The sequence below is a fragment of the Pongo pygmaeus genome, chromosome 2, assembly GCF_028885625.2.
Source record: "Pongo pygmaeus isolate AG05252 chromosome 2, NHGRI_mPonPyg2-v2.0_pri, whole genome shotgun sequence".
NCBI lineage: Eukaryota > Metazoa > Chordata > Mammalia > Primates > Hominidae > Pongo > Pongo pygmaeus.
Window position 1 is genome coordinate 199,328,107 of NC_085930.1, and position 25,291 is coordinate 199,353,397.

At 39.1% G+C, this 25,291-nt stretch overlaps 1 protein-coding gene and 1 long non-coding RNA gene across 2 annotated transcripts in view; one reads left to right on the forward strand and one right to left on the reverse strand.

Moving 5' to 3' along the window:
- The window catches only part of P3H2 (prolyl 3-hydroxylase 2), a 164,968-nt gene extending 161,399 nt beyond the window's left edge, over positions 1–3,569 (reverse strand). Inside the window, exon 1 of the mRNA XM_054482456.2 lies at positions 2,823–3,569. Coding sequence (XP_054338431.1) covers positions 2,823–3,293 — 471 coding nt within the window. The 5' untranslated portion in view covers positions 3,294–3,569. The remainder of the gene's footprint in view (positions 1–2,822) is intronic.
- LOC129033639 (uncharacterized) lies at positions 3,542–25,291 on the forward strand. Its single transcript, XR_008501634.2, has 3 exons — positions 3,542–3,651; positions 11,488–11,634; positions 24,917–25,291. It is a non-coding gene; the product is annotated as an uncharacterized LOC129033639 (long non-coding RNA).

Genomic DNA, 25,291 nt, shown 5'->3' on the forward strand with positions numbered 1-25,291 from the left:
TCTGCTTTCATCGGAGGCCCACTCAGCAGGATTTGGGGGCGCAGTAACATATCCTGAGAGCTTCTATAGTTGGAAAATCTCTTAGCCGAGAATAACTGTACTTTCTTAGCTTTATGAAGCATTCTAGTCCTTCCTCACTGAATTTGATCTAGTCCAGGATTATCCTTTTAAGTGCAAACTGGATCACTGATGTCAAAAGCAATTAAACAATACACGGCACCGTGACCATATCCAGTCACATGCAGGGAGTACCTCATCCTAACATCAGGGAATTAATGCCCTAGAATCCAGACCTGTCAGAGCTCCGGATGTTCTTTTATTATTTGAGAGGTTTTTTTTTTTTTCAGTCTCAAAAGATGGTGTGTGTGCATATTCATAAGTGAAATTCCAAGGAAGCCAAACAAAGGCTAAAATTGTGGCGTTCCTGGGGGCTGGGGGAGGGGGATGCAGGGGAGAGAAAAACCATGATGCATTTTTAGATGTTCATAAACTCCAACTTTCAAAAATGAATTTCCAAAGGGATAAAATATTTTCTTCTTAAGAGATTATCAATTACATAAATCCAAGAAACTGCCAGAGAAGAGAAGTAGGGAGAAGATGCAAGACTTGTTCTGCTCTCAGAAATATTGCTGGTAGAACTGAAATGAACACATGAAGCCACATATCTTTGAAAGAACTTCTTAAACTTCATTAATTCATCAGACAACACCCAGTAATTCACTTACAGAGTGTGACTTGTTCCTGTAATCAATTCACCACAAAAATTTGAGGTATGTTAAACCTATGGCTTCACCTTCTTTGACCTCCAACCAGGGAACCAGAGGGGAAATGACTGACAAATGCTAACATTAACAGTGAAGCAAGCAGAATTCCAGAACCAGGGAAACCCACATATTGAGAGTTACCTCATGGTTATTTATTTTTATAGGACTGACCTTGAATATGTATTCTTTCTCCAGATATGAGAAAGGAAAATATGTCCAAAATTTGTGACAGAATTAACAGCAGGACTGCTAACCTCACATCTGAGACTCCTGGGAGGACCAAGCTACAGGGACCACCCATGTTCTGCTCTGAGAACTAGCTTATGATAACTTCACTGTCAGACACTCAAGGTCCCCTCTCTGCCTGGTGTTGACTGATTTCTGTAAGACCACCAGAAATTGTGTAAATCACTTAGAAGAAATTAGAGTTATACTTCATACATGCCTTAGCAATCAGGAGGCACAAGCAAGTAGAAGACAACTCCTGGAAAGGATTCAGGCTTTCTCCTCATTTCTCGCCCAAGATACTAGTCCAGGGAACTCCAACACCTTAGCCACAATACACAGGAAGTTAAGATTTATACTTAGTTGAAATTTCGTGCACTCCACCAACAGCTGCCAATCGGAGAGAACCCTACCACAGATGAGGGCAGAGATCTTGTGGGATGAGCTGCAAAAGGCATTTGGATATTTGAACATGGTATGTACTTTCATCTCCTTAGAAATGCAGCCTGGTCCAGCCATGCTCATGCCTATAATCCCAGCACTTTTGGAGGCCAAGACGGGCAGGTCACCTGAGGTCAGGAGTTCGAGACCATCCTGGCCAATGGTGAAACCCCTTCTCTACTAAAAATATACAAACACACACAAAAATTAGCCAGGTATGGTGGTGCACACCCGTAATCCCAGCTACTCAGGAGGCTGAGGCAGGAGAATCGCTTGAGCCTGGGAGGCGGAGGTTGCAGTGAGCCAAGATTGCACCACTGCACTCCAGCCTGGGTGACAAGAGCAAAACTCCGTCAAAAAAAGAAAAGAGAAGAAAAGAGAAAAGAGAAGAGAAGAGAAAAGAAAAAAGCAAAGCAAAGCAAAGCAGCCTGGTCCATTGGCTAGCATGACCAACCAACCCCAAAGCTTCCACTTTTCCAGTAGCTGTAGAAGAGACATTGATATATTAACATAGAAAACCAGAAAGAAGGGTTAAGAGTGTCAATGTGAAGGAAAATTGGGTGAGTGGCAGTGGAGGTTGAAGAACTCATTCAAATTCCCTCTGCTGAAGCATCCAGAGAGATCTTCAAAGTTATGGATGTGAACAATATGTCAATATGCACACTATACCTCCTGACACTAACTTTAGGCAAGTTAGGCATACAAAAATAAAACTAGAAAGAGAGGACTGATGCCTAGTAACCCAGTCCAATGGATACCACCAGAAAACGGAAGCCCTCTATCAAAGGAGAAAAAGTCAACACTTAGGGTGGATACTTTGACTGAGACTGCCTCAAACAGCTTCGCCTCCTCCAAGCATACCTTCTCTTTAACCTTTGATCTTTACTTTTTTGTAGGTAAAGGGGAGAAGAGAGAGAAATTTGCTTTGGAACAAGTCTTTCAACTTCACTATTTTGAAGATTCTTTTAAACTTCAGAGAAGAGGTGCAGACTACAGTACAGGAAGGATGAGAGAGAGGAGACAAGAGAAATGGGAAGTGAGAAGGGAGAAGAGAAATGGGAAGTGAGAAGGGAGAAGAGAAATTGTACTAGATTCAGCTTTGTCAACGCCTCATGAATTAGTGCTGAATGGATACTTTAAACATCACCTTATCAGGACAGTCCTCTTTGTGAGAGAGAAGCTGGCTCTGAGAAAGAGTGAAAAAGACTTGTTCAAGTTAATTGTTGCATACAGAGATAGGGCCACCAGATATCTGGATTCACAAACTGAGACACATATTTAAGGAGACCCAATTTGAAAGACTGAACAGAGATGACGGGGGCAGCAGGGAGGGCTCAAGAGAGCATGTGAGAGCCGCAGGGGCTTTGGAGCGGAGGAGCGCTCTGTGGGTACCTTGATGTAGGCCCGCTGCAGGTAGTTGTAAGGCACTCTGCGCTGGAAGTCGCTGCGCACATCCTCGCTGACGCGGTGGCGGGATGCGGGGCCCCCGAGGCGCTGGGTCTCACAGCTGTGATAACAGCGCGCCCGTCCCAACAAGGAGCGGAAAAGGGGCAGCTCGGCCCCGGGGCCCTCGCCGGGGGGCGCGAGCGGGTGGCGCGCCGCGCAGTGGCGGGCACAGCGCGTGCGGATTTCCCGCAGGCGCCGGTGGCTGCGCAGCGCCGCTTCCAAGTCGCGCACCGCTTGCTCGTAGTCTCCGCTGTAGTAGGCGGCCGCGCCGCTGGCGTAGAGCAGGTCGAAGGGCTGCAGAGGCCCGGGCTCCAGCTCCAGCTCCCGGCGTGGGCTATCCGGGGGGCCGCCCCACAGTGGCGGCAGTAGCAGCGACAGCAGCAGCAGCGGCAGCGGCGCCCAGATGCGCTCCCGCATCCTCCGCCTCAGAGAGGCGCGGGACGGTTACGCTCGAGAGGGCTTCGGGGCACCTCGCGGCCGGGTCCCCTCTCCCACCTTAGCTGGGGGAAGCGCGCCGACTCCGCCGCGATCTGGCTGCTCCGCGAGCCCCAGGTGACCGCCGGCGCTCCGCGTACTGAGAGGCGGAGGCCGTGCCTGGCCAGCCGCTCTTAAAGGGACGCCCACAGCTCACACGCTCCTCCTGCTGCCTGAGACTCCGAGAGCCGCTCTCCCAGGCTCCCCGCTGCAGCGGCGGGGCTGCCGGGGGCGGCACACTCCAACGCCAGCCAGAGAGTTAGCGCCGCTTGAGGCCAGCCGGGGACGAGACGCTTTACACGTGAGCTCCCTTCTAGTTGTACAAGTGGATAGTGTTAGTCTTCTTTTTGGGAAATAAAGAAAATCCAGCTCAGCAAGATTAGGGCCTTAATCATATTCTGGAATCTGTGTATGGCCTCGCAGTTTGCAGAGTGCTTCACCTTCTAATGAAGCCTGGAGCGCCATTTCAGACTGAATAAAACCATAGATGCCATGTGTACCTACGCAACAAATCTGCACATTCTGCACATGTATCCCGGAACTTAAAGTTAAAAAAATAAATAAATAAATAAACATAAAAAAAACCCATAGAGGCCCTGTAGGCCCAGATGCGGAGGTTTAAGAAGATAAGTGATTTGCCTAAATGCATAGAGCTGAGAAGTGGCAAAGGACGGACCCAACCCAGGGCCTTTAGAATCAAAGCTTACTGCTCCTTCTCTTGGGGAAGGTTTCTCCCTTACCTTTTCGTCCAACTTGGTGTGGATGTGTGTCCGGGCATTGGATCAGGGCGCTGGGCCAGGAGAAGAACAATATATAGCCTGCCTTTCCTGTGCAGCCCGTGGTTTTACAGGGCCCAGAGAACCTTTGGAGGCAGGAGGAGCTGTACTCGCGTTCTGGCTCCCTCCGTTTACCAGCTGTGTGACCTTGACAACTGAGGGCCTCAGTTTCCTCATCTCTTAAACAGCCAGACGCCTAACACGTAAAATGCTATTCAGAAATAAATTCTTGTTGTAGGCCAGGTGCAGTGGCTCACCCCTGTAATCCCAGCACTTTGGGAGGCCAAGGCGGGTGGATCACCTGAGGTCAGGAGTTCGAGACCAGCCGGGCCACCATGGCAAAATCCCGTTTCTACTAAAAATTCAAAAATTAGCTGGGCGTGGTGGCGCATGCCTGCAGTCCCAGCTACTCAGGAGGCTGAGGCAGGAGAATTGCTTGAACCTGGGAGGTGAAGGTTGCAGTGAGCTGAGATCATGCAGCCTGGGTGACAGAGTCCGTCTCAAAAAAAAAACAAAGAAAAAGAAAAGAGAGGAGAGGAGGAGAGGGGAGGGGACGGGACGGGAGGGGAGAGGGAAATTCTTATTCTAAGAGTTGAACAAAGAGGCAATTTAGTATATCCCTTACCTTAAGGAATTAAGCAATGTGCATCAATCTAGGAATGGGAAAGCTGACAGAAATGGTTGCCAGATTCCAAACGACTAGCTGGAGGCTTCCTGTTCCTCCCCTTCTCCTCTGTCACAAATACATTCTTAGCGAAGGTGTTCCCCTCTTTCGTGTACCTTGGCTTCACACTCTCACAAGAGTATTGGTTGGACCTTGGATCCCAGCCTGCCTCCTGGAGGCATTTCTGCCGTCTTCTAGCGCCTGTGAGAATCTCATCAGTCTTTCAGCCCCTGCAATGGTGAGCAGAGGGACAGGCAATGGGAAAAAGACTCATGCATGTATCTAGCTGCCATGATTTTTCCGAAGAAGGCTTTTATGTGGAATCACCACTACGCTGAGGGGCTTGCCAGAGATTCATGCTGATTCCTTCATTCATTTTGTTAGGTTTGACCACTCGGGCCGTGAACAGCCCTGGCTGTGTAATTCCAAGAGACACTGATGAATCATGCTCTTTTTTTTTTCCCCCCCCACCAAACGTTACTAATTCGGCTCATATCACTGATGAAAAAGCTCCAGTTTGGAGCTGAATGTATATTGAATGCCTTGGATGGTCAGTGTTCCAGAATTAGCACATCAGTCATCTGCCCAGACTTTTTCTCTAGAGATTGTCTCTGTTTTCAGATAAAGATTTTGGAGTCTAGTCCAGGGTTATCAGTCCACTTGTGGAAGGTTTTGAAGCACATCAGGATAGGAACTCCTGCTGTGGGACTGAGGGCAAAGTGCCAGGATACCTTGCTACATTCTATTTGTACATTTGGTGACATTTCTACATCATTTATTATATTTCAATTAAATTAACATTTTTTGATGCCTACTCTTAAAGTAAATATTCTAGGTGAAAGAGAAGATGTGTAAGTCAGGATTCTTATCTCTGGAAAGCTCACAGTACTGTACAGGAAACAAATTTGATATATATGATGTATAGAGCTGTAATACAAGGTAGAATGTGGTACGTGTTAGATAAGATTGAAAGTGTTGGCCGGGCGCGGTGGCTCACACTTGAATTCCAGCACTTTGGGAGGCCAAGGCAGGCGGATCACCTGAGCTCAGGAGTTGGAGACCAGCCTGGCCAACATGGTGAAACCCCGTCTCTACTGAAAATACAAAAATCAACTGGGCGTGGTATCGGGCACGTTTAATCCCAGCTACTCAGGAGGCTGAGGCAGGAGAATCACTTGAACCCGGGAGTTAGAGGTTGCAGTGAGCCGAGATCGCGCCATTGTACTCCAGCCTGGGCCACAGAGTGAGACTCTGTCTCAAAAAACAAAAAGAAAAAAAAAAGAAAAACAAAAAAGAAAAAAGAATAAAGATAGATCTCTGGGAACACAGAGGTTACAAAGAAAGCTTCTGGCTAGAAGGATCTAAAAAGACTTAGGGAAAGAATTGGCATTAGCACACAGTCAGTAGCCTACAGACTGCAACCACATCCTACTGATTCCCAAATTGGCCATGTTCTTTCAAGCCTTTTTCATGTCCTACTACCTTATTTCTTACATCTTACTACAAGTAGTAAGTAATACACCTTGTATTACTACCTTACCTACAATCTCTGCCTGACTTGAGAGAAACTATTCATTGACAACTCAAATTTGCTTGAACGTTAGAATCACCTAAGAAGTGTTGTCTGGCTCCTGCTCTGAAAGATTCTGATTTATTGGTCTGGGATATGACCTGAGCAATGGGATTTTTAGAAGTTTACCAGATGATTATAATATGAAGCCAAGGTTGAGAACCACAGGTCTACAGCTAATGCCACAGCCCAGAGAATAAGTCTATGAGTTGGGGTTCCAGGTGCTGTGTAGAATTCATGAGTAGGTAGGGTTTGGGGAATAGGTAGGGTTTTGTGTAATCCCCCAGATATTCCCTCCCAGGAAAGCCAATCTGATCTGCTTTTTAAGGCTGGATCAGGACAAAAAGTTCCTGACCCTATGGTAATAAGAGCCATGCAGTGCAAAGAAGCTGATTCCAGGTCATGCTATCCCAGTGGTACTTACTCAATGTTGGAACAGACATTCATCCATGAGTCTCTTACACTCCTGAACTTCTTGCAGAGTGTGCCAAGAATGTGCTTTTTCTTACATAATTAACTGACTTCTATCTCAGAGTTCTGGATTCACTAAACCTGGGGTGGAGCTTTCAAATTTGCATTTCTAACTTGTTCCTTGATGATGTGCTGGCCATACTTTATTATCTGATTTCTTATGAACAATGGTTCTAAAACTTTGTTGTGTTGTTAAAAAGCTGGTAAAATCGTGGAGACCTTGGATTTTTGAACTAGAATCTAGTCTGGGCCTTTATATTTTTACTAGTTTCTCAGGAGATGCAGATACTAACCAAAGTTTAAGAATCACAGCTTTAGTTAGAGCAGCGGTTCTCAATTGAGAGTGATTGTACTCCCCAGAAGACATTTCACAATATCTGGAGGTATTTTTGGTTGTCCGATCTGGGGCGTGGTAGGTGGGAGCATTCATACTGTTGGTGTCTAGTGGGTAGAACCAGGGATGGTGTTGACCATCCTGCAATACACAAGACAGCTACCTACAGGAAATAATTATTCAGTGTGATGTGTCAGAGGTGCCAAGCCTGAGGGATATAGCATAGTTTGAGCACTGCAAAGCTCATCTAATTCCCTTAATTTAAAAATGAGGATACTTAGACCCACAGGTAGGCAGTAGCAGGAGTACAATGCTTAATTTGATATAGCAAAATATAAAACATATATGCTAGATGTCATGGGGCAGTGGGTGATAGTAGTTTTGTAAATTCTTTTTTAAAAAGCAAAAGAAAAAAGCACATGACAGTAAGAAAGAAAGAAATACGATTTGAGAAAAGATGACATTGGAACATAAAATGTTGACATTTCTACTAAGATAGGTATGAACTGGGAGACTGAAATTTTGCTTTTGTTCCTATTCTTTACAAAATCAAAGAATAGCCGGAGCGCGAGAGAATCCATCCAAAAACATTAAAAGACATTCTGGGCGAGAGAACCCTTTTTATTATATTTGGAATGAGTCTTAACAGAGCTTGAATTTCCTTTTGACTTCTGTTTACAAGTCAACAGCATAATTGCACCGTCTTGCTTTAGGGAACCATTAGCAAGTAGGAATTCAGAAGAGATTTTTAAGTGCTTCTTATTTTCTCCAAATCAGCTTAGTTTTTAAAAACCAACTTTTCTCCATTCTAGTAAATATTTTTGGAACAATAAAAGTATACTCGGACTTCAGCAGTAGACTTAACACTTTCCAAAAGCAAATCTGATACTAGTTTATTTTGATCACGTGTAACCAGGGCTCTTGCTTGCCCCAAACATCTTTGATTCCTTTGAAATGAAAGGAGTAATTCTCACTGTGCAACAACCCAACTCGTTGTTCAGCTGCTGTTGATGCTGGTGACAAGGGAGTTGTTTTGGAGATAATTTTTTCTTACGCAAATAGAATCATCTGAAGACTTTTTTTCCTCCAAATAAGTTAGTGTGAAAGGCAAGCCACCAACAATCTGTCAACGTAAGAGAGTGAGAGAGAAAGCCCTCCCTGGAGAAAGAGAATTTTTTTTAAGAAAAATTAATATTTAACTTACATTTAAAATCAAACAGGAGCTGCCACATTCCAGGACTGTCTGTTCCTTTCCAATTTCTTTAATAGCTCCATCCTTGTGCTTACCTTAATTCTCAGTTGAGCTTTAAAATTCCAAATCAAACAAAACACGCAAACACTCTGTCCTCACACTCATGTTATGGAGACATTCTAACTTCATTCCTTGCAAGACTGACATTTAGTTGAACAACAACTACAAAGAAGTGAAAAAATAATGCTGGCCAGGCACAGTGGCTCACACCTGTAATCCCAGCACTATGGGAGGCCGAGGTGGGTGGATCACCAGAAGTCAGGAGTTCGAGACCAGCCTGGCCAACATGATGAAACCCCGTCTCTGCTAAAAATACAAAATTTAGCCAAGCGTGGTGGCCCCCGCCTGTAATCACAGCTACTCGGGACGCTGAGGCAGAAGAATCATTTGAACGCGGGAGGCAGAGGTTGCAGTGAGCTGAGATCATGCCACTGCACTCCAGCCTGGGTGAAAAGAGTGGAACTCCATCTCAAAATAAATAAATAAGTAAATAAATAGATAATAACGATGCTAAGTATTCCCAAACAATTGAAGCTAAAAACACAATTCAGATTGAAATCCGGATTACTGGGTATATCCTATGTGTTTAGCATTTTACCAATTATTTTCACAAACATTAAGTTATATAACCTTCAAGGATCTCTTTGAGTAAGACATCTCCCGTTGAAATAACTGAGGCTTATAAAAGAGAAATGACTTGCCTAATGCAGTAGTTTGAAACTGACAGAGCCAAGACTAAAGCTTATTTAGTGCTTTTCTCACTGCTTCTCAGTGCTTCCTTCTAGGCCTAGAATACCTTCATAGCTTCTGTCAAAATTCTGCCTTGGTTCAACTTATACAGACCACATTTCTGCTTCAATCACCAACTTTGTTTTATAATCCTCATTCAGCTAGAGTCCCAGACTCATAAAATTATTTTGCAGAATAAATATAGACAAAGTGTGTGTGCGTGTGTGTGCATGTGTGTAAAGCCATATGTATTGGACAGAAGCTGAATACAACTTTGAACTCAGCTTGATAGACGATATAATGTGTATAGGAACACTCAAGACAACAGAAGTAAATAGGTCTTAATTCATTTCCGCACAAGGGATGCCAGAACACTGTTCATGGGTGCAAAGAAAAACCTTACGCATCAGAAATTCTGGAAGAGAAGAATATTCTGTATGCATGGGATGATCTGTCATCCTGAGATAACCCTTATGCCCTCCCTGTCCCGAGACCCTCTTCCCATTTCCATCCCTGCACTCTTCCTTACAAGGGCTCCCTGATATCTCATTTCAGAAGCGTCTCTGTTGCAGGCTCTAGGAACTGAGTCTGGCTCTGGTCATTCTGTAGTTCCAGGAGGCTTTGTCCCATGGCAAAGTAGACACCACTGTTCTCCTAGTGGCCTACTCTAACTTGGAACACTGGTTTAGAAACTGATCCCTTGTATTTTCCTGTTTAGGTATGTTAGGGTTGATCATTAATGACTTATCTTTTCCCAACTTCAAATTTGGAATCACTTGAGATAATTACCCAAATATATTACCTTTATTGCTGAATAAGCAGTTCTGAAGAACATGGGTTTTAATCTTTAGTAAATGGTCTTTTTATTTCTTCAGCCAACCACACCCTCAAATCAAACTTACCTGCCTACTCCCAGGCCAAGCTAGACAAGTATGAAGTATTACTGTAGAAATTTCCTCATTGAGATATTTAAGAAAAATGAGGGCTTCCTTCAACATTCTACTTAATCTCAATAATTATCACCCTATTTCCTCTGAAATGGGTCCCTTGCCTTACTCCTTCTGGCTCTACCTGAAATTGTTCCTAAACCTAAGTCCCTTTTATTTATAGCTGTTAGATATCAGTAATGCCACTAACCTGCCTGGACCAGCACCTAGCTCTTGCTATCAAACTCCTTGGGTGTGAGCTTCATCTCTCTGGTATGGCATCTTCCTGTCTCCCTTTAAAGCCACTCGAATACTGACTGCTTTGCTATTGGACATCTGCATTTCATCCTGTTGCTTTCTGCCTATATACCCCTAAGTCTGGTCCACTAAAATGTTCTGACCAGTTGCTAGGACCTTCTTTCTGGATCTGGCCTGCCGTGCTTCTGACAGGGCCCCTGAGCTGACACAGTGCACTGAGGCGTGTTCTGGCTACAACAGAGCTATTGATGTGCTCATCTCTCTGGTCTCGGCTTCATGGGAAAAGGATGGAGACGCACACTTCAATTGTGAATCATATCTTCTTCCCATTTTCAGAAAAATGTAGGCTGCTGCAGTTTTTACATTTTGTCGGGGATCTAGATGGAAAGCCAAATATAAAAAGTGCAGGAAGGAATACAAAAATATTAGTTGACTGATAGAAAATTTACATTAAGTTCCCATCTAGCATTAAACTTTCATCTTTGTTCAGGTTCAACTCATACTAATTGAGGATTCTAAACTGGAAACATTTTTGTGATTTTATTTGAGCCCTGAGGTTTAGAGACGGAGAAATTAAGGGATACAATATTATACAAACTTTATGAATGAAGACATTTGTAAAGATATTTGTCTTTACTGCCTAATTTATGATTTTTTTGTGGATTTCAAAAAATATTTTAAGTCCACAGAAAAAAAATAAGTTACGCAGTAGAGAGTTGAATCTGAATCCAGAGCTCACTTTACTGGAGATATCTTCCTTCTCTTGTGAGGACCTCCAGACAGGAATTCGTTTCAGCGCCTGCAAACAGGAGGCTTTGTTCTAGTCAATTTCTTCAGACTTCTGGTAGCCTCCAAACTCATCATCTGGTAGGATCACGGGGAAATTAAAAGAGCCAAATACTAGGACAATAAAGCCTCAGCTACTAAGACCCTCTGATTTGTACTGCTGGGTATCCACCACTCTAATGATTCTAGGCTGCTTTGCCCACCCTTATCACCATTTCCCCGCATCTACATTATGCATCATGTAACCTGTGGTATCCTGCATGCTGGCACCAAGTTTTCCCACCTAATCTTGCATCCCTGCTTCTCTGAATAGCATCTACATGTGCTTGCCCCCAGGACTTTTGAGCCCCCTCTTCTGTTCTCTTCTTTAGTGCCTGATGGGTACTAGCAGCCCACCCCAGCCAGATGGAGGACAAGGCCTCTCCAAGTCTCAAGGAAATGCACAATCCTTCCTTACCTCTGGCCTCAGAAATCTCAGCATCTCATTGATTAGCAACCTCGTCTGTGGCAAATCTAAGGTAATTGCTTTGAAGGTAATAAGATGATGTAATATGTAATGTTTTTACTTTAAATATATATAAAGCATCAGTAGCTCACATTTTATGATTTGTAGTCACAAAGATTAACAACTCATGATTTACTATCAAGTATAGATTAAAAGGTAATTAGATAAAGAGTCAACTTTATAAATATATACATGTATGTTTTTTCTCCCATATATACATGGACAAAAAAAAAGGCTCAGAGGAAAAAGAACAGATTTGCTTTTTTCTTAATAAAGAAAGGTGTCTTGAATTCACTCTGTAGAAATTTAAAACTGCTTGATGTTTTAGTGATCAAAATAAAATTATCAAAGCTAAAATACCAAATAGATATGTCACTAAATTGATTATTTTGTTCCTCATAGTAATTTTAAAAAATACATTCAGGCCGGGTGCAGTGACTCACGCCTGTAATCCCAGCACTTTGGGAGGCCAGGCAGGTGGATCACGAGGTCAGGAGTTTGAGACCAGCCTGGCCAATATGTTGAAACCCCGTCTCTACTAAAAATGCAAAAATTAGCCAGGCATGGTGGTGCGTGCCTGTAGTCCCAGCTACTCAGGAGGCTGAGGAAGGAGAATCACTTGAACCTGGGAGGCGGAAGTTGCAGTGAGCCAAGATCATGTCACTGCACTCCAGCCTGGGTGACAGAGCAAGACACCGTCTCAAAAAAAAAAATGCATTCAGAGGAAAACATTGGCAGAACTTATAAAACTTGCCAATGTGACTTCTGGAGAAATCTTCACTCATCATACCTGAATATTTTATATTCTGTCTGACTTCACTACTCATCTTGGCTACCCTGAAAATAGATTCCAACTTCCTGATTACCTCACCAGTCTGTCTGTGGTTTCTTTAACCAGGCTGTCCCTACACCAGTCCAATCCTGCTGTGTTTATTTCCAAATTACCTCTTGGTAGCAGTACCTGACCATATGCAGATTACCCATATGGAAATGTATTTGAAGGGATAAACTAGTGATCATCATTCTCTTAACCTCTTGGAAAAAAGAGATCTATTTGATGTCAACACTGTGTCTGTGTTCTAGCAAATAATATTTTGTTGAGTGAACAAAATAAATTTATATTTCAAAAGAGATGTGCACATAAAATTACTCTGGATAGGAAATTAGAGTATCTTGGATCCGGTCTGTTTCTTCTGTTAACTAGGTCTGATATCTTAGGCAAGTCCCTTTCTGGGCTTCTTTTACTCCATCAGTAATGGAAAATGTGAAACTAGACCTCTGAGATGTCTCCTAGATCTCCATATTCTTTAATTCTTTCATTTAAAATATATACTTTTATCACATTCCTAGAGATCCCCAAAGCATTGCTCCCCCTCTTCCTACATCTGTCTCTGGGATAAAGTTAAACTTTGGTTCCCAAGCAAATTTCGAAGCTCCCTCTGGGGTCATTAAAAGTCTCAGTTTACTCAGAGCTTGTTGGTTTTGCCTAGAAATCTCGGCTGCACTCACCCGGTAGAGCAAGAGACTACTGTTATTGTTTTGAGCCAGCCCGTAGCATAGTAACAATTCTAGGCAATACAGAGTTGATCCATATGCCCAGCTCCCTGGGGAACCTCCTTACTTCAGTCTGTCCAGCATGCATGTTCACCTTCTTTGGACCTTTATCCATAAGAAAGAAGAAATATGAATATAATCCAGGACTGAGGGAAAATAATGACTAGAATTGCAGCTACTCTGTTCTACCACTTCACGTGATAAATAGAGAAGCTAAGACCCAGGTGCAATGATGAAGCTCACCTAAAATAATAACAAATGATTGGTTAAACCAATATCTTAACTCCTCTCTCCTATTGGATTGAACCCCTTGTCACTCTGTTCCTTGGAGAAATTCGGAATGTAAGTAGCAAACTAACTGAGCCAGTTTATTTCTGAAGGAGAGAGACACTTTATATTTTAAAATAAACTTATTTAACTCTAAACCAGTTTCAAACTTTCAATCACTACTTTTGAGGTACTATAAAAATATACATATGTATGCTTAAAACCTTTTTAGGTTCAGAGGACTAGGACTAGCTTTAGATGACTCCTTACTTTCAATGATGCAAGTCGTATAAACAAAATATCCATTTTTGTTCCCACTTCAGTCCTAATATACCCATGAGAAAACATGAGTCACTAACTTGATATTCTACTTCTGGAAGACTGCCAGCCCTCAGGTTCTATCACATAAAATCAAATTATAGGTTGATTTGTTAAAATAAATATCAAATAAATTATAATTAATTTCCTTCAAAGTAGACACCTTGGTGTTACATATGCTGATCTCATTGATGATACCAATGCTTTGGGAAGGACTTGTGGAGAAATTTCTTATGTTATTTTATAACCAAAACTGATTGTTTTTCTTTTTTTACCAAAGAAGAGTCTTTTTAAATTCATTTTCCAAAATCAACTCCAGGTGACATTTAAATGTTTCCTGAATTCGAGTAAACTTCAAAAGATAAATAATTACCCTTATTAAAAATAATAGTAATTGAAGCCAATCTTCTAAATGTTCAGAGATCTTTCTTTTGATTAATGAATAATCATTTCATATGTAATAATAATCACTGATTTTTAAAATATAATATTACTTTAATTTTTGTAGCCCTTGATCATTTTCAAAGCCCTTTCACATGTGTAAAATGATAGTGATACAGCTGTTGTCTCACCACCTGGTCTGGCTTCTGGGCATTTCCTATATAAAGGCTTTGGGTTGTGTTGCAAAGCAGGAGAAATTCAAAATCTTGCTTGCCCCCTGGGACTGCCGTTAGTAAACCAATGACAATCTGCTTACCTGTACCCTGGGACTCTACACTTCAAAATAATGTACTCCTCACATTTCCATCATTATTAAAAACTTGAGCTAGTAGGAAAACAATTTTATTAAAGCAATCCATTTATCTTTCTAGAGACATTCTCTGTACTCCAGAGTTTTCCCACACTTTGAGAAATAAACTTAATAATATGAATCTCAAATGTTGGGATATATGAAAGAGTTGCTATTAAATATCTTTCTTTTCTCTATTTTTTTCCTTACTCCATTCCTGATATATTCACTAGAAAACAGTTACTGAACTCTGCATCTGAAAGACTGCCAGACCTCAGATTCTGTTACACAAAATTTGAAATGCTCCAGGGATCTGCTTCTCTATTATTGCAAGATAACAGAAAAGAACAGTTGAAAATAGGAGTTTACCCTTGTATTACACTTGCTACCTCATGTTCATTGGCAAAACTTATGACCCTTCTCTTGGAAGATTATGCTGTAATTGACCAAGGCTTTCTGATGAGGACCTTAAAATTCAGAGATAAAATTTTTATGTATTCACTTTTTTTTTCAGTGACATTTCTTGTAGGAGGGCCTCTGATCTGACATTTTAAGAATAGAACAATGTGGCCAGATTATGTATTTATTCAAAGTCTCTGTTTTTTCCCCATGATTAGAGATTAAAACTCAGATTTTCCTAATAATGAAACAGACTATGACCTCAGGATATGCTTTATCCCAAATCTCACAATGAATCTAGAACTAAATCAGCGAATGAGGCTCAGTGACTAGCTTTCCAATAGTGGTTAGGCAAATCACACAGTCTCCTACTATCATACTTGTCCAAACTTCCTATTACCTTCCCTTTGCCCTACAACCACACACTGACCTACTATTCCAAAAGAAAGTTGAAGAGCTCATGATGAGCATGGAAATTATACAGAGATAAGAGATAATCTTGAATGCTTAAGCTCATTGGATGCTCCAGGCTGAGAGAATCTTTTAAGTTCCTCTAGTCCAGATTCCTGATTCAGATGAAGACGCTGAAGCCTAGGTTAGAAAGTGATTAACATACAATGTTATAGTGATCGGTGGCCGAACTAGAAAAAAATCGTGTTTTTGTAGATAAAGCTCTTTTTTTTTTTTTTTTTTTTAAGAATAACCTTATCAAGATTGAGATTTAAAACTCTTCCTTGCTGATTTAACAAAAATCGTAGTTAAACTGCATGTGGGATCCTTAGATGTTCTTCAGAGTCTCTGAGACTTTTTGAAACCCCTGCTCCGAGTTCGACCAGAGCTCTTTGATTTTATTTGCCTATAATGTATTAGAAAAATAATAAGATACTGCTACTTCATGCTTTGAAAAACTTTAGCTTCCGAAAAGCCACACATACAGGCATCACACCACATAAACTCCAGGCAGGATCTGTGAAGAAGACATTATTGAGGACAAAGAAAACATGCAAGATTTATCAAGGGCTCAAAGATGAAAACATCAATATTGTTCAACTGCACAAGAGTTTAGAAGTCGCTTTTGCTTTTACTTTCCATTGCATTTGTGGTGTGTTTTTCTGCATTTCCATGGAGAAGAATACTCTCATTTACTTCTAGGTTATAGGTCAAGATGACCAAGAAAACAAATCAAGCAACTGTGATCCAGCAGCAGAGTATGAAGATGGATCTAAACACAATGGGGATTCAGTGAGGGATCAGGGATAGACTCTGAACAATAGTGTGAAATCCAAAAGGCAAGTTGAAGAAACTTGGAAAGACAAGGACAGAACCACTGGTCAATCAAACAAATTAATATTGGAACACTAGAGAAATGAGAAGATGTCTTTATTTTGGGCCCCTCCCCTTAATCTCATCTACTCTTTTTTAGTCTTTCCCATATCATTAAATCTCTCAGCATACACCTAGTTGCTCAAACAACAACAAAAAACCTTAAAATTATTATTGAGATCTATGTTTCCTCATACTCAATAGCTAATCCCTCAGCCTTGTCCACTGAAAATTTTAAAAATATCTCACTAAACTAATTTCATTCTTTCTAATGTAGGCCACTACTCGACAACAAACAACCAATATCTCTCACTTGGTAAACTGCAATAGCTTCTTACCAGTCTCCCAGCTTCTATTCTTGTCCCCTGAAACTTTTTCTCCATACAACAAACAAAAAGCTCTATTAATAAAAATATCCTGGAACTAATAGATAATTATAGTAGTTTGCAGGATCCAAAGTTAATATTCAAAAGTCAGTTGCTTTTCTATATACTAGCAATGAACAAGTTGACTTGAAACTAAAAATAAAATGCCATTTACATTAGCAGTCCCTAAAATGAAATACTTAGGTATAAACCTAATAAAATATGTACAAAATCTATATGAGGAAAACTACAAAACTCTGTTGAAAGAAATCAAAGAAGAATTAAATAGGTAGAGTGATGGTCTATGTTCATGGATAAGAAAACTCAATAGTGTCAAAACGTCAGTTCTTCCCATTTTGATCTACAAATTTAAAGCAATTCCAATAAAACTTTCAGCAGGTTGTTTTGTGAATATTGACAAACTGATTTAAAAGTTTATATAAATAGACAAAAGACCCAGGATAGCCAACAAAATATTAAAGGAGAAGAACAAAGTTGGAGGACTACCACTACCCAATGTCAATACTTACTATGCAGGTACAGTAATCAAGACTGTGTGGTTCTGGTAAAAGAATAGGCAAATAAATACATGGAACAGAATAGAGAGCCCAGAAATAGATATATATAAATATAGTCAACTCATCTTTGACAACGGAGCAAAGGCAGTACGATGGAGGAAATATTCTTTTCAACAAATGGTGCTAGAACAACTGGACAATCATATGCAAAACATAATAACGAATCTAGACACAGACTTTACAGCCTTCACAAAAGTTAACTCAAAACGGATTATAGACCTAAATGTAAAATGCGGAACTATTAAAGTTTAAGAAGATAACATAAAAGAAAATCCAAATGACCTTGAGTTTAGTGATAACTTTTACAATACAACACCAACAGTACAATTAATGAGGAAAAAGAATTAATAAACTTAACTTTATTAAGATTTAACTTTTCTGCTCTGTGAAAGGCACTTTCAAGATAATAAAAAAAGAAGCCACATTGGGAGAAAATACTTTCAAAAGACTTATCTTGTGAAGAATTGTTATCTGAAATGTACTAAAAAAAAAACCCTTAATGGCCGGGCACATTCGTTCATGCCTATTATCCCAGCACTTTGGGAGACCAAGGTGGGAGGATCACCTGAGGCCAGGAGTTTGAGACCAGCCTGGCCAACGTGGTGAAACCCTGTCTCTACTAAAAATACAAAAATTAACCACGCATGGTGGGGCGTGCCTGAAATCCCAGCTACTCAGGAGGCTGAGGCAGGAGAATCACTTGAACCTGGGGGCTGGAAGTTGCAGAGAGCTGAGATCATGTCATTGCACTCCAGCCTGGGTGATAGAGCAAGATCCATCTTAAAAAAAAAAAAAAAAAAAAACCTAAACTAAAAAACCTTAAAATTCAGCAACAAGAAAAAAAAATAACAGTGATTAAAAAATGGTCCAAAGACCTTGACAGACATCTCACCAAAGAAGTGATACAGATAGAAAATAAGCATATGGAAAGATACTCCATGTCTTATGTCATCAAGGAAATCCAAATTCAAATAATGAGATACCACTACACACCCATTAGAATGGCAAAAACCCAGAACACTGACAATATGAAATAGTGACAAAGAAGTGGAGCAACAGGAACGCTCATTCATTGCTAGTAGGAGTGCAAAATTGTACAGCTGCTTTGGACAAAATTTGGCAATTTATGACAGAACTAAACATACCCTTATCATGTGACTCAACATTTTTGTGTTTCTTGATATCAACCCAAAAAAGTTGAAATATTGTTGTCCACACAGAAGCCTGTACACAAATATTGATAGCAGTTTTATTTTTAATTGCCAAAGTAACCAAGATGTTCTTCAGTAGGTGAATAGGTAAATAAACTGTGGTATATCCAAACAATGAAATATTATTTGGTGCAAAAATAAAAAAGTTATAAAGTCACAAAAAATAGAAGCTTAAATGCATCTCGTTAATTGAAAGAAACCAATCTGAAAAGGTTACATACAGTATGAGTCTAACTATGTGAAACTCTGGAAAAATTAAAACTATGGAAACAGTACAACAACCAGTAGTTGCCAAGGGTTAGGGGGAACTCAGGGTTTTTAAGGCAGTGAAATTACTCTGTGATACTATAATGGTGAACAGGTGTCATTATACATTTGTCTGAACATAGTCTATACAACATCAATAACGAACTTAAATGTAAACTATGGACTTTGGATGATAACAATATGTCAATGTAGGTCCATCAATTGTAACAAATATGGCACTTCGGTAGGAGATATTGATCATGGGGGAGGCTATGCATTGTGTGAGGACAGGGAGTGTTTGGGAAATCTTCATATCCTCCTCTCAATTTTGTTGTGAATCTGAAACTAACCGAAAAATAAAATGAAATATAAAAATGTAGTATACTAGAACAGAAAAGATACAGAAAGCCTACAGTTTTACAGGATTAATATGGCAAAAGATTCAAAATAGTTAACTTATTTGAAAAATGTTGTCTTAAATAATAGTTGTTAGATATTGCTGAAATATAATGTGAATAAAACAAAAAGAGACTATGTGAAAATAATTAGATAGTATTATGTACATAGTTTTATGTTAAAGGCAGTTAGAATTAAAAATATCTTCTCTTTGGTAGAATTTGTCATGAACTTATCAAAAACCTCAGCATCAGTTAACTGATCACTTTCTTACTTAAAAATATAGTTTATAGAGAAGAGTCCCTTGAAGTCATCAATAATTTCAAATTAATTAATTAATTTTAAAAAAGTTTGGAAGAACGTTACCAGTAATTTTATAAAGTTAAAAATATAAAGCCCTTGTGATGATATTTGCACAACCCTGTAAATTTATTTTAAAATATTAAATTGTACACTTAAAATGGGTGAACTTTATGGTATGTAAATTACACCTCAATAAATCTATTAAACATTAAAAATAAAAGAAATCACTTTGAAAAACAAAATATATTCTAGGAAACAAAATTAGTAATATAATGGTAGAAGTTAAAAAAGAAGACATTAAAATTTAGGAAATGTATCAAAAATAATTATTCTATTGTTTCTTCATAATATTTAATAAACAATTAAAATAATTATATTTTAATAGATATGAATATATGTTATTTCGTCTTTAAGAGGTTAATTTTAAAAAATAATATTTGAATTAACTATTATTGTTGGTTTATGAGGAAACCATTTGCTATGATCAATCGAAATTTTTAAAAAATTTACATATGAATATGGTTATGTCATTGTCCAGCTTAATATTCTTCAATGATTTTTCACTGCACTTGAGCTAAAATATGAAATCTTCCATTTTTCTACAAGATCATGTGTGATCTATGCAATGTTAAACTCATCCTACTTACTACTCTATTTCTATTGGACAACTCTCTTTTTTTTGAGACGGAGTCTCACTCTGTCACCCAGGCTGGAGTGCAGTGGCATGATCTCGGCTCACTGCAAACTCCGCCTCCTGGATTCAAGTGATTTTCCTGCCTCAGCCTCCCAAGTAGCTGGGACTACAGGCACCCGCCACCACGCCTGGCTAATTTTTTTGTATTTTTAGTAGAGACGGGGTTTCATCGTTTTAGCCAGGCTGGTCTCGAACTCCTGACCTCGTGATCCGCCCGCCTTGGCCTCCCGAAGTGCTGGAATGACAGGCGTGAGCCACCATGCCTGGCCGGGCAACTCGCCTTTTTTTAAACTTGCCCAAATCTTTCCCCTCTCAGATCCTTTCTATATTCTCATTTTTTGGAAATTTCTCCTATCCTTCAGGTATCAACCTAATTGTTACTTTCTCAAAGAGACTTTTCTGGCTCTCTTTATTCTCAATCCATCTCATAGTCTATTACGCATTATACTGTCATTTGCCTTCATGGCACTGACCACTACGTGTGTGTGTGTGTGTGTGTGTGTGTGTAATTTTTATCTTTCTCCTCGAATACTTTGTAAGCTCCATGAATGTAAAAATCACATATTTTGTTCACCACTGTGTATCTAGCAACTAGAATCGTTCTTAATATTAATCAATATTGTCAATTGACTAATTGAAAAAAAGATGAATAAATAAGAATAAAATAAATAAAGAAAATAAAGAAGTAAAGAGAAATGTAACAAATACTCAGCTGATATACAGCCTAAAAAATGCAGGAAAAGCTTCCTTTTTAACCTGCGTGCCCAATGCAACTTCTATCAACTTGTTTGCATTATCCCCTGGGAGAACAATAGAAAAAACTCAAGTCCATTTATTTGACATCTCCTCACATATTTGAAAATAACACTTTATCATTAGTAAGATTCTTAATAATTGAATTAATTTACTATATATCTCTTATGTGTCTGTTATGTGCAAGTGACTTAATTCAGTGGAGAATTCATCAGATAACACACCCTTTCCTCAAAGAAGACAATCTAGGGGACGTAGAAACAAATACAATTCAAAGAGAAAGGTGGCTTGTGTTATAAGAGACTTCAAAATAACATATTATACTAATCTAGCTTAGTGGCCAGAAAATTCATGGAAGAGGTAATATTTGAGCTGAACTATGTAGGACAGGTGAGATTTCAACAGAATGAAGTTAGGAGAGAAACAACAGCATTCCAGAGAAAGAAAAAGTATGACATGATGCACACGTGTAGAAACATAGGACACAGTTGAGAAACAGAAAGGAGCCCAGTTTTCCTGCAACGTATGTCATGAGAAGCAGTAAGACATAGCCTGAAAGGAGAGATGAAAGCAATTTTTCGAAGTCAATGATTCCCGAGGTTTAGGCTCTATTTATTTATAGAGAATGGTAATCTGTTAAAGCTCTTTTGCACAAAGTAGTAGCACATTTACAAGATTAAACTGGGACATATACATCAATTATATTAAGTAGGTACTCTGGACCCCTTGACTAGGAGCTTTCAGCAAGATGGTTACTGCAATTGTCTTGGAAAATAGTACTATAAACCCAAATTAGGATGTGGTGTGGATAATGGAGAGAAGAGCAAAGTTAGACCTTGGTTGTGATAAATGAGACGTGTTCTATTTTCTGTGAGATTGCTCTGGTATAACTGAGCCTCGATTGCCTACGGTATTAACATGTTCCATAATACAACATTCACCAGCTTCCTTCCATTCTCTCTCTCATTTCACCACTTTCCATAAAGTTCTTCCTGGGATCACCTTCCAAATATGCTGCTTGCACTTATATACGTGATTCAGGGATATTAGCGCAAGTAGCACTTGATTCTGAAAACAACAACAACAAAAACCAACCTCAGTCAAATAACATTAATAGTAACAAATACAAAAATAAGAACAACTTGAGAGTGGAGGTTGGAAGGAGAGGATTAGCAATGATTTTTGACATTTGGAGCAGAATCGGAATTTTTATTATTACCCGTACTTAGCTGAATCAAATCAAGATAAAACATAAAGTATAATTTGAGTTTATAAGATACACAAATATGTGTAAATGATGAATTGTAAGGATTTTACATACGTAAATATTGTATATCTCTGTTTTCACATTTTTAATTTAACATTATTTTTCTATCAAACTGATAATAAATCAAAGCAGATGAAGGCTGTGGTTCACACACATACCAATATAGCCCAAAATTGAACTCCAAAGATCCTCTGAAATAGCTCCACTTGTAATAGGGAAAGCTGAAGTATAAATTGCTCCCTTTTATTAAACATATACCAAATAAAATCTCATTAGAATCGAAGTTAAATATAAAATCTGTAGTTATAAAGGGATAGGTAAAAATGAAAGTCACTACTTGATCTGTAAGTGGGGAAATCACTTCTGAACATAAAAGCAAATGAATAAATTACAAAATAAGAGACTTAAATACTTAGCTACATAGATAAATTTCAAATATTAAAATTAAATATAAATAATGAACTTTGAAAGTATTAAAACAGATTATACAGTATCATTATCATTAATATAAAGAATTCTGACAAATTAGTAAGATAAATGCTTCAACTGTGAAAGAAAAAAGGCATAATAGGGATTCTGAATGAAAAAAATATAAATGAATGTTAAACGTTAAAATGTTTAAATATTCCTATTTTAGCTTATCAAATTGGTAAAATCTAAAAATAATACTGGCTGAAAATTCTATGAATCATCATTCTCATCTGCTCTGGGAAGGAGTATAAATTGGTATGGATTCACAATCCCTCATCCACACTTCCAAAGTTCAAAGATTTTTTCATAGCTCATTTGCCACTAAACACTGACTTGAATTCATATGATGCTGCTCACAGTTTGTATTGCTTCTACTTTATGAGACTATCAATACATTTTGCTAAGGAAAGCATTTCCCTAGACTCCGAATAGGATGTTACTTAATAGAGGTTAAAGGCAACACGTTACCTCTCTAAAATCCAAAAGTTGGAGATCCTCAGGACCTTAATCTAAGAAAAAATAGTAGCATATAGAAATACTTTATTTTAAATAATGATGTTGCTGAGTGTTACACATAATAGTAAAAAACTGAAAATAATCCATTCATCAATAAGATAGTGTAAGACAAACAATGGTATCAATGAATGCTACAATATCATAGTAAAAACACACTTTCAAAAAAATTTGATGACCTGAGCCAGAACTGAGGTAATAGCAAAACACCTATGCATACATGAAACAATAATCCCAACTACATATTTATGGAAAAAAGTATTTGAAGAAAAAGATTATCTTTGGGAAGTAGAATTATGAGTTTTGATTTTTTAAAAACTTAACTCGTGTTCCATAAATCTTCCACAAATTACATACTACTCCAAAAAGAAAAAAAAAAATCCTATTTAAATTTTGAAATGTTTTCACTTATTTGAGCTCAGAATGAGCTCTAAAAAATAGAGCCCAAGCTCAGAAATTTGGGCTAATATTTACATGGTTCAGACTCAGACTTGATGAAATTAAAGGCTATATGTTACACTTTGTAATTAAAAGAAAATATTTCTCTTTTCTTTATAATTTCAACTTTTACTTTAGATTCAGGGGGTACACGTGCAGGTTTGTTACCTGAGTATGCTGCATGATGCTGAGGTTTGGGGTATGATTGATCCCATCACCCATAGTACCTAATAGTTCACTTTTCAACCCTTGCTCCCTTACTCCCTTCTCCTTCTAGTTGTCCACTATTGTTGCCATCTTTATGTCCACAATACTCAATGTTCAGCTCCCACTTATAAAAGAGAACATACAGTATTTGGTTTTTCATTGCTTCATTAAATCACTTAGGATAATGGACAACGGCTGCATCCATGTTGATGCAAAGAACATAATTTTGTTCTTTTTTTATGGCTGCATAGTATTCCATAGTATATATGTACTATATTTTCTTTATTCAATTCACTGTTGATGGGCACGTAGGTTGATTCCGTGTCATTGCTATTGTGAATAGTGCTGCAATGAACACACAAGTGCACGTGTCTTTTTGGTAAAATAATTTGTTTTCTTTTTGATATATACCTAGCAATGCGATTGCTGGATTAAATGTTAATTCTGAGTTCTTTCAGAAATTTTCAAACTGCTTTCCACAGTGGCTGAGCTAATTTATTTTCCCATCAAGAGTATATAAGCATTCCCATTTCCCCACAGCCTCGCCACCATCTGTTTTTATTTTTTGAGACAGAGTCTTGCTCTGTCGTCCTGGCTGGAGTGCAGTGGCACAATCTCGGCCCACTGCAAGCTCTGCCTCCTGGGTTCACGCCAATCTCCTGCCTCAGCCTCCTGAATAGCTGGGACTACAGGCGCCCGCCACCAAGCCCATTTAATTTTTTTTTTGTATTTTTAGTAGAGACAGGGTTTCACCGTGTGAGCCAGGATGGTCTCCATCTCCTGACCTCGTGATGCGCCCGTCTCGGCCTCCCAAAGTACTGGGATTACAGGTGTGAGCCACCGTGCCCGGCCCAGCATCTGTTGTTTTTGACTGTTTAATAATAGTCATTCTGACTGTGAGACGGTATCTCATTGTGGTTTTGATTTGTGAGACAATACTTTTCATTTACCAATTGTTGACTCAGGGTGTTTGTTATTCTTTGTTATTTATCATAAGGGAATGTATAAAGAGCTTGAACATAGCTTAAACCTCAAGATTAAAAGTTATAATATCTTAGAATATTATTACAGAATGTTTATGTAACATTTTTTGCAGTTTGTATACCACTAGAATGTCTGTTTTCTAATACTTTATGTGTGTATATGTGTTTCTGGGTATATAAAAATGGAGTTTAAAAAACACAAACACATACAAAGAATAATTTCTGAGTTCTCACACCCAGTATTAGTATCTATTAACATTCTGCCATTTTTTTTTAAAGGAACACCTTCTACTTAAAATTGAAGTCTTCTGGGCTGGGTGTGGTGGCTCACTCCTGTAATCCCAGCACTTTGGGAGGCCAAGGCATGCGGATCACGAAGTCAGGAGTTCGAGACCAGCCTGGCCAACATAGTGAAACCCTGTCTCTACTAAAAATACAAAAATGAGCCGAGTGTGGTGGCACGTTCCTGTAGTCCCAGCTACTCGGGAGGCTGAGGTGGGAGAATCGCTTCAACCCGGGAGATGGAGGTTGCAGTGAGCCGAGACCACACCATTGCACTCCAGCCTGGGTGACAGAGTGAGACTCTGTCTCAAATTTAAAAAAAAAAAATTGAAGTCTTCTGTGACTTACTTCCACCTTTCACATTCACACATA